Here is a 10,204-nt window from a genome sequence, read left to right as displayed (position 1 = left end):
GTAAGTCTACCATAGATGCTGGAACCATTGCTGGCCTTAACATCATACGGATAATCAACGAACCAACTGCTGCAGCTATTGCATATGGTCTTGACAGAAGGATTAATAATTGTGTTGGAGAGAGAAACATTTTCATTTTTGATCTTGGTGGTGGTACTTTTGATGTTTCTATCCTAACGATTAAGGGTAAGATCTTTGAAGTTAAGGCAACAGCGGGAAACACTCACCTTGGAGGAGAGGACATTGATAACAGAATGGTGAACTACTTTCTGGAGAAAATAAAGAAGGAAAAGAAAGTGGACATTAGTGGAAATCCTAAAGCATTAAGGAGGTTGAGAAGTGCCTGTGAGAGGGCCAAAAGGACACTGTCACATGCTGTCAGTGCCAGAATTGAGGTAGATGGTTTATCTAATGGCATTGACTTTTGTTCTTCNATCACTCGTGCAAGATTTGAGGAAATCAACATGGAGCTCTTTAAACAGTGTATGGAGACAGTAGATAGGTGTCTTGCTGATGCAAAAATGGACAAGAGAAGTATGCATGATATTGTTCTTGTTGGTGGGTCTTCTAGGATTCCCAAAGTGCAAGAATTATTGCAAGATTTCTTTGAGGGTAAGGATCTGTGCAAAAGCATAAACCCTGATGAAGCTGTAGCCTATGGTGCTGCTGTGCAGGCTGCTTTGTTGAGTGTAGGTATTAAGAATGTTCCTGACGTGGTGTTGCTGGATGTAATACCGTTATCACTTGGTATTAATATAAAGGGAGATATCATGAGTGTAATGATTCCAAGGAATACTACTATTCCTGTAAAGAGGACACATACATATTTTACTAGTGCAGATAACGTATCATCTGTTCGAATAAAGGTTTATGAGGGTGAGAGAACAAGATCCAGTGATAACAATTTGTTGAGCTCTTTCAATCTTTCTGGCTTTCCTAAAGCTCCTAGGGGCCATCCTTTTGATGTGTGCTTTGCCATAGATGAAAACGGTATACTATCTGTCTCTGCTAAGGAAGAAACAACTGGCATCAGCAATAAGATCATCATAACCAATGACATAGAACGATTGCCAACGGAAGAAATTAATAGAATGATTCAAGAAGCAGAGGTATACAAAGCTAAAGATATGAAATTCCTTAGGAAGGCCAAAACAATGAATAAAATTGATGACTATGCTTACAAGATAAAGAAAGCTTTGGAAAAAGAGAATTACAGTTCAAAAGTTTGCTCAGAAGACAGGAAAAAGATCAGTTCTGCAATAACTAAGGCCACAGAGTTACTTGATGGTGGTCAGCAGGAGGAGGAAATAGAAGTGTTTGAGGATCATCTGGAAGAGCTTATTAACCTCTTTGAACGTTTTGGTGGAAAGTCTGGTTAGCTTAGACTTTTATGGTGCTGAATTTTATTGTGTTTGATGAATGTAAAGTTTTATGATGGAAAAATGTGGCAATGTTATATTTGTTCTAGAAATGTATACATTGTTTACCTTGGTTGATTTAGCTGAACTTAATTAGGGTTATTTGACAATACTTTGACATACATCTCTTCTTTTTATTACTGAATTTATAATATATTAATACAATAACAAATAAATAACAAATTAATAAAAAAAATAATCCATGTAAATGTGATAAAGAAAGTTTGTGTCGAAATATTATTATAACGAAAAAGAGAAATATGGTTCAGTGGTAAGCTATGCTTTTGGTGATGGAAGATACATTTAAATACACTTTATAAGAACAAAATTCTCAATATAAAGTTTATTTCACCACATCAATTAAAGAAAAAAGTTAGATTTACTTTTATTTTTAGAATCATATATTTAATAGAATTTTAGTTTATTATTTTATGGATAAGAAATAGCTTTTTATGACTAATGATTCTAGATATTATAATAGGTTTATGTCTTTATACGATATAGTAGAAAATTACGTCATAATAAATTTTAGTATAATATGAAAAATTTCTTTTCAAAATAAATTTTACAGAATAATTATTAGGATTGAGCACAATTAATTTAATTTCACTAAATTATAAATTATCTATACTATATTAAAATTTAAAAATTAAACTATTTTTTACTAAAAATTAAATTATACTATTTTGTGATTCAGTTTTACAAAATTGAACCTTTATATACAGTACAGTTAACTACATAAATTGTCTTTTTTATGTTTATATTCTTTGTCGTCCCATCACATTTTTCTTTCAATTATCGATTTACCACGGTCACAGATTTTTTGTCTATGATCCTGTTGCCGCTCTATTCTTGCATCTATGAATGACAAAAAAATTTATGCACGCGGATATCTGCCGATAAAATCTACGGCGGATAGTTGATACCTGTGGATATTTACTATCCGAAACCCGCGGATAGCAAGTATTTTAATATCCGCTTATAAACGGGTCGAGTGCGGGTATTATACTATCCGTACTCGCGGATATCCATTATCCACAAAAAATAAAAACTTAATTTTTATTTTATTTAAGTTAAATTTAATTAAAATTAACATTAATTTATATTTTACAAGGTTAAATTTTGATTAAAATTGTACTATATGAATTATACCGATCAGAATTAATTGTCATTTATGGACAATTAACATGTATTAATATGTCAGATTGCCTTACTCTTTATAAAATATACGGTATTGATTATTAGGTTTGATTGCTTAAAAATATACTAATTAATAGGTCAGATTGTCTTACTCTTTACAAAATATACATATTAATTATTGATTATTGGGTTTTATTGTCTAAAAATATACTGTATACGTATTAATTATTGATTATTGGGTTTTATTGCATAAAAATATATTGTACTAATGGTTAATCAATGGACTTGCGTGCCAGGCTCTATAAATATACAATGTCTAGGTACAATATTCCTCTTGTATCCTAATAAAATTTAGACCGTTTTATATGTTGAGCATCCTAATAAAATTTAGACCGTTTTATATGTTGAGCGTCAGAGTATCTTCTACGCGTCAATAAGGCATTGTAGTGGATGGCATCTTCGAGAAGGATTGAAGATCAAAAGAGAACAAAGCAAAGAAGGACAACTTACCCTCAGACCAATTCAACCAAAACAAAAATTAAATTTTAATTTATATTTAATTTAATCTATATTATATTTTATAAATTTTTTTGTAATTCTATTTAAATTTTATTTTAATAATTTATAAAAATACATTTTTTTTAAATATTTGCGTATATTCGCGGGTTTTAAAATACCCGCAGATATTTTTTAAGCGAGTATTCGTACGGGTAACGAGCGGATTTTTTTTTTGTCGGATCGGGTTGCGGTAGGCACTATCCATATTTGACCAGACCAGTTGGCATCCCTCCTTGCATCTTTTAAGTTTAACTTTTGCATATTAAACTTGTAAATTTTTATTTCTGATTTAATTTTAGAATCTTATCTTAATGGGGATTTTTTGTTTTGTTAATTTTTATTTTAACATAATGAAATTGTGTCTATCATACTTATTCAATTTCATGAGGCAACATAAACCAGCAATAATTCTGTTTATAGTGTTTAAAATATTTAGCTATCGGACCACAACCAATGCAGGCTGTATTTGTATTCATAGACCAATTATCTCGCTTAGACTTGTATTTACAAACAAATTATCTGATTGACTTATGATAAATGATTTCTGTTAAATATAAAATTATTTTAATATATGTAATAATTATATTCTATCACATAAAAATAATATTTTATATGATTTGTATATAGTCTAAAAGTATATAATTTATCTTAAAGACAAAAATAAATAACAAAAAAAGAAATAAAAAATTCTTTAAAAACTGTGTAACGGAAAAGCCAAAGAGTTTGGTAAAACTGACTTACACTCGTATTTTTGAAAGGATTTGATTATCAGGTAATTTATATAAATTAAGTTTTTTTTTATATCTGAACCGTTAAACAATACGGTTTTTATATATAATATTAAGTAGTTAAGTTTTTAGTTTATTAAAAATATAGTTAACTATAGTTTAATATAATATAGTGTAGTTACTTATGTTTAGTCCTAGTAATTACCTTAGTGGAATCATTTCATGGGAAATAGGAAACTTTTCATTGCTCGTAAATTTGTTAGTTTCTTTTAGTTACGGTTTCTCTTGATTGATTTTGTGACCCCAAAGCCTACCAAGCTCAAATGGAGATTTTATTACTGTTGTGACCAACTATATTCTATGGTAGTAAATGGCAAGTTTTAAAAGAGTAACAAAATAAATGGGAATCATAGTAATAGAGATATGATTTGAAAGCTTGACTTACTTACTATTATTACTATTAGAATTTTAAACTTGTATATTGTTTCTTATCATGTATTAAATTTGTTTAAAGTTTACTAGAGATATCCAAAATAATCCAATGACAATAATAATTGTATAGATGTATAAAGAAAATTATCACATATGGTGAAGAAGGGATAATTCTAACTTATATAAGTTATTTTCATTGTCATAATTTTTGTACTAAAAAATTAAATTGACTAATTTTATATTATTTTTTCTTTGTTGTAACATTTTTCTATGTAAATAAATATTTATAGGTTATGTTATGATGGTATACATGTTTCCTATATATTGTCTTATAAATCAATGTCATATCATGATACATACCGAACATATTAACGGTTATATTTTAAAATATTATTGTATCAAAAGTTTTTATTCATATATTAAAGTAATGAATATTTTTTTGAGACTTTTTTCTTTTGTCATATTTTTTTAATATTTTATATTTTTATTGTATATTATAGAACTAATAGATAGAGTAAGTTATATAATAAAACTAATATTTTATATATTTTTTAAAATTTCTTTTTATATTTTTTGAAATTTTTTATTAATTTTTTTTTTTTTACAAAAAAATTTAGACCAATGATAAATAGCATGTCAAATAGCAATAGATTATGTTACGCTCACATAAAAAACACTTAAAAAATGGTATATATATGATAAATAAAGCGTTATATATATATATATATATATATATATATATATATATATATTAGTAGTAAGATCAATATAATAGAATTTTACTTTCTTTAAAAAGGAAATTAATGAAAATTACATGTTAAAGAAGCGAAGTTATTAATAATTTTTAACAAATATTGTGGTATTATTTTAGAAGAGGAAGCAAAAAAAAAGAAAGAAAAACTGGTTGTGATAGAAATAAATGAAATAATGAAGAGTCTGAAAGTAAAAATTTAACTCTGACAACAGAAGCATCAGACCAAATTAAAATCAACTTGAAAACAACTTATAAATATTTATTATGTTTTAAGATTTTAATTAATTAAACAAACTTTTGGAAAATCTAATCAAATTCATTTGTGCATAAATTAGCATAACCATATTACTACTACCTTCTTAAAAAATTTGAGGAGATGCTGTAAACTTGAAGGCCTTCCAATTTACACACTGCATATAAACTGGAAACGAGGAGAGTCTGTTAATGTGAATAATTAATGTCATGATTTCCAATAACTAAACTGTTATGCTTAATTACATTTCATGAGACGAAGATGAACAGATGTAGTAATTTAATACACCTTTAAGTGCTTAAGGTGATTGTCGTATTTCACAGTTATATAAAAAAATCATCATGTGGTATTCTAAATTTAGAATTCAATTCCTGTGTAGAGTATCCATATCAGTCTTCACTCACTTTGAAAGCAAGCAATGGCGAAAGAAGATCAAGGACTTGCCATAGGAATCGACCTTGGCACAACTTACTCCTGTGTTGCAGTATGGCGTGAACATCATTGTCGAGTGGATATCATCACAACGACCAAGGTCATAACACTGCTAAAAACTAAGCTGCCACCAATCCACAAAACACTATCTTATAACATACCTCCATTGGTAAAAGGTCTTTTAGAGTGATATCAATAACAAACTCATAAAGACTTGACCCAAAACAGACTATATCTTATCAATGTTGAGACATATGTGTATTAACTTCCCTACAAACGTATCATTAACTATTTAAACATAATTATCATAAATGACCAAACTTAATAAAATTGGAACCTAATTGACAAAAATAAAGAGACTACATTAAATAACTTGACCAAAATATGGATCAAACTATTATTTAGTTTTTTTTATGTTAAACTGAAAATATATTTGAGCAAATATAGGATCTTTTTATCAATGTTAACTTGTAGATGAAAATGGTATACTGTATATCTCTGTCTTTGCTAAGGAAAAATCAACTAGCATGAGCAATAAGATAATCATAACCAATGACCTAGAACGACTGTCAACGGAAGAAATTAATATATAGAATGATTCAAGGAGCCGAGGAATACAAAGCTGAAGATCCTTAAGAAGGCCAAAGCAATCAATAATATTGATTACTATGCTTACAAGATAAAGCATGCTATTGAAGAATGAGAATTTCAGTCCAAAACTTTACTCAGAGGACAGGAAAAATTTCATTATAATCTAATTGTTAAGGAAATAGAAATAAAATTTACCAAGACTATTCAAAATTAGACGTAAAACCTAACTTTTATATTGAAATATATAAATTATTTTTTTAGCATAAACCAAAAATTGTAAATTTCATTAATTATAATGAAAAATATTTTAATAATATTTTGTAAAAGTTTTAATGATGATTTATGAAGTTAGTTATAATTTATGTTATCCTGATATGATAAGTAGAAAATTTTTTTAGTTAAAAATAAAATAAAATAAAACAAAAACTAAAAATCTCAAACTGATACATAATATATAGAGTTGTGTCATTAATTATTTAAATATAATTACCGAAAATGACCAAATTTAATAAAATTCATAAAAATTAGAATTTTATTGACAAAAAAACCATATTAAATAAACTTAACGAAAATTTGAATCAAATTAATATCTAATTTTTTTATGTTAAACTCAAAATATATTTGAACAAATTTTAACCAGGATCTTTTTATCAGTGTTAACGAGTAGAAATTTAAAACCAAACATTAATTGAAGAGTCCGCTCAATAAAAAAGGGTGTAAAAGTGATAACCCTAATCAAAGTTGATATAAAGTAAAAATAATCTTAGCTTACATCAATAAAAACTTTATCTTTATGAGTTGAAATTTTCTTAACAAACTTTAACCAAAAATAATATTACTAATAAAGATTAAAAAATAACTAATAGTAATATTTTTAACTATAAAAAATTGCTTAGATTTTATTGTTATTTTATATTTAGTAGTAATTAAAATATTTTATCTAAATAAAAAAAATTAAAATTAAATAAATTTAAATTATAACATCCTAATTATATAGTATTAAAACTATAAAGAAACTATCACATAATTAATAAGATAGAATAAACAAAAATATAAAATTAAGTACTAGTCATCTACCATTATTATAAAAGCAAACTTTATATATACAAGGTACTAAGATCAAAACTATATATACATCTAGTCAGTTTAGATAAAACTAAACATCATTTGTCCCTCCATCCAAAGCTTGCTCTACAAAAATCTCATCGTCCTCTCCTCACATCCACCAGATAATCATAGTCGAAACACATGAGTAATAAGAACACCTAAGTACAAAAGAAAACAAAATAGGATAAGCTAATGTAAACATAATTATCATAAAATAATTAAAATTTTCACGTAGATTACTTTCCAAGCCAAATAATCAAACACCCTAAAAGCATACAATACACTCGGACTTGACTCATTCGAATATAGTATGAATGTCGAACTACGGTGGTTCATGCACTTGTTGTGGTAAAACAACTGGTCCATCCCAAGCTACCACACAAGGTTAGTCTGTTAAACAACGCCTTTGGTCAAGGTAAAACGCCTAAACTAGGACCTCTTGATACTATTACCACATGTCTCACCTTTCTCTACTTGAAAATAGATGATCATTAGATTGTTAAGATAAACCATTAATGCTTAGCTCCATACATTCATACTAACAACACTTGAAACCACAAAAAAAAAAAAAAATCTTATTAGAAATTTTATAAACCTTACATCCATTTAACCATATGTTCCAAATCATATCACACTAAGTATCAGATAAAATATTACATCATTTAAATCCAAACACAAATGAGAAATAAAAATCAAAATAATCAAACTATCCCTAAACACTTGCCCAACGACCACGGACCACTCGCCTAGTGAGGGCCCAAATAGAGAGCTTCTCCAGCTCAACGAACTGGTTCACCCAACCCCTACAACCTACTAACCCCTTAACAACTCGTCCAACGTCTCACCAACTCCCCCATCGAGTCCAAAAAAAGTGAGTTTTGCAGGCTAAGCGAGCTTACTTGCCTATCCTAGAAAACTCTCTGGAAAACATTTCACCTATTCGCCTAGCGAGCCACTTGCTCGTCCAACGACTCTACATAATCTACAGAACACCAAAACTACAGCAAAAACACCCTCTCAATCTTACCTAACCTCTCTTAGGTACTTCTACCAATTTTTTATCACTTTCATTTGATATTCTAAGCTACAACTGACCTATCTAAGCATGTATGATTAAACTAAACAAAAACTAAACTTATTTTGAATGAAATTCTAAATTAAACCAACTAAAACTTCAACTTATAGACCATAACTCAAATCTACCACTTTTAACCCATAACTTAGCCATTTAGGGATATGACCAAGTTACAAATGACCAAATAGCAGACGCCAAACACCCCACTTACTTTTAAAACTCACTACTCAAACCCTCTAAAATAGACAAAAAAAACAACTTGAACTCAACCTATTTGTAGATTTACCAACTCGACATCAGAGTTTTGCTCAACTAAAAGTCTAAACAAGTTCAAAATGACCAAATAATATGTTCTAAATCACCAATTCTCACCTTAGACCAAAAATTCTAAAATTCACCTATCAAACCTCCATTTTTACCTAAAATTGACTTATAACTCTACTAAGTTCTTCCTCTTTAACATTTCAATCAAAATTAACACCAATACAATCATATCAACAACATTCACAAGAGTTCTACAAGCCAACACAAAATTTATACAAAGCCCCAAGCAATCATACAATTAATTATTCTCCTTCAAACACAATTCTTACCAAAATAATCATTTTAATTTACAAGTTTCTAATCATATAATCATATCATCATATCAATTGTCAATCATATTTCATAATTCAAATTAAAGAGAAACACTAGCTTCCCTTGCCTTTTTAGAAGACCAAACCATACTAGAGAACCCTATACCGTTAGAACATGATCAGGGTACAGACAACGGAAACATGATAAAGATACGCCATTAGAACCATTGATCAGTAAAAAACTTAAAAGAGGACTCAAACAATGCACACAACATAGTGAAACCCCACATGCATTGGAAAATGTGAAACTAGAAAAAGAGTAGAAAATTGGCTTCCGAGAAACTGATCGGATAAAGTTGAAGATGTCACCGTGAGGATTACACAAGTGGTCTCCTATCTTCAAACAGATGAATAAGGTGCAAAAATCCTTGGAGAGAAAGTTGAGGATTCTCGATCTTCTAAAACAGTGTCACTTCTAAAATACCATTTTCTCTTCACATAATTGTCTCATTCAAATAAAATATTTTAAAAAATAAAATAAATTTAAATTAGATTGATATCGTTTTAATAAATTTGTATGTTATAAAAATTTTAAAATTCTCTTTCTAATCCTTATCAATAACGATTAATATAGTAACATAAGTTTAATTATATTGGATTTTTTCCACTGTTTCAAGTTTATACGAAGATCAATATAATAGAAGTTTACTTTTTTTATAAAAGGAAATTAATGAAAAATTACATGTTAAAGAAGTGAAGTTATTAATAATTTTTAACAAATCTTGTGGTATTATTTTAGAAGAGGAAGGCAAAAAAAAAAAAAAGAAAGAAAGAAAAACTGGTTTTGATAGAAATAATGAAACAATAAAGAGTGTAAAAGTAAACATTTAGCATGAAACTCTGACAATAGAAGCATCACACCAAATTAAAATCAACTTATAAATATTTATTATGTTTTAAGATTTTAATTATTTAATTAAACAAACTTTTGGGAAATCTAATCCTATGCATTTGTGCATAAATTAGCATAACCATATTGCTACTAACTCAAAAGAAGGAAATGAATGAATGTAACTTGAAGGCCTTCCAATTTCGACACTGCATATAAACTGTAAACGAGGAGATGCAGTTAATGCGAATA

The 10,204-nt window shown here is 28.1% G+C and overlaps 1 protein-coding gene and 1 pseudogene across 1 annotated transcript in view; both read left to right on the top strand.

The window, feature by feature from the left end:
• The window catches only part of LOC106774801 (probable mediator of RNA polymerase II transcription subunit 37c), a 4,678-nt gene extending 3,299 nt beyond the window's left edge, over positions 1-1,379 (top strand). The window contains exons 2-3 of the mRNA XM_022787248.1: positions 6-113; positions 186-1,379. Of these exons, the coding sequence (XP_022642969.1) occupies positions 6-113; positions 186-1,379 (1,302 nt within the window). The remainder of the gene's footprint in view (positions 1-5; positions 114-185) is intronic.
• A 4,322-nt stretch (positions 1,380-5,701) lies between these two features.
• The window catches only part of LOC106774800, a 14,515-nt pseudogene continuing 10,012 nt past the window's right edge, over positions 5,702-10,204 (top strand).

Source organism: Vigna radiata, chromosome 10 (genome assembly GCF_000741045.1).
Source record: "Vigna radiata var. radiata cultivar VC1973A chromosome 10, Vradiata_ver6, whole genome shotgun sequence".
NCBI lineage: Eukaryota > Viridiplantae > Streptophyta > Magnoliopsida > Fabales > Fabaceae > Vigna > Vigna radiata.
The sequence above is the reverse complement of the archived record's forward strand: the minus strand, read 5'-3'. Positions and strand labels throughout refer to the sequence as shown.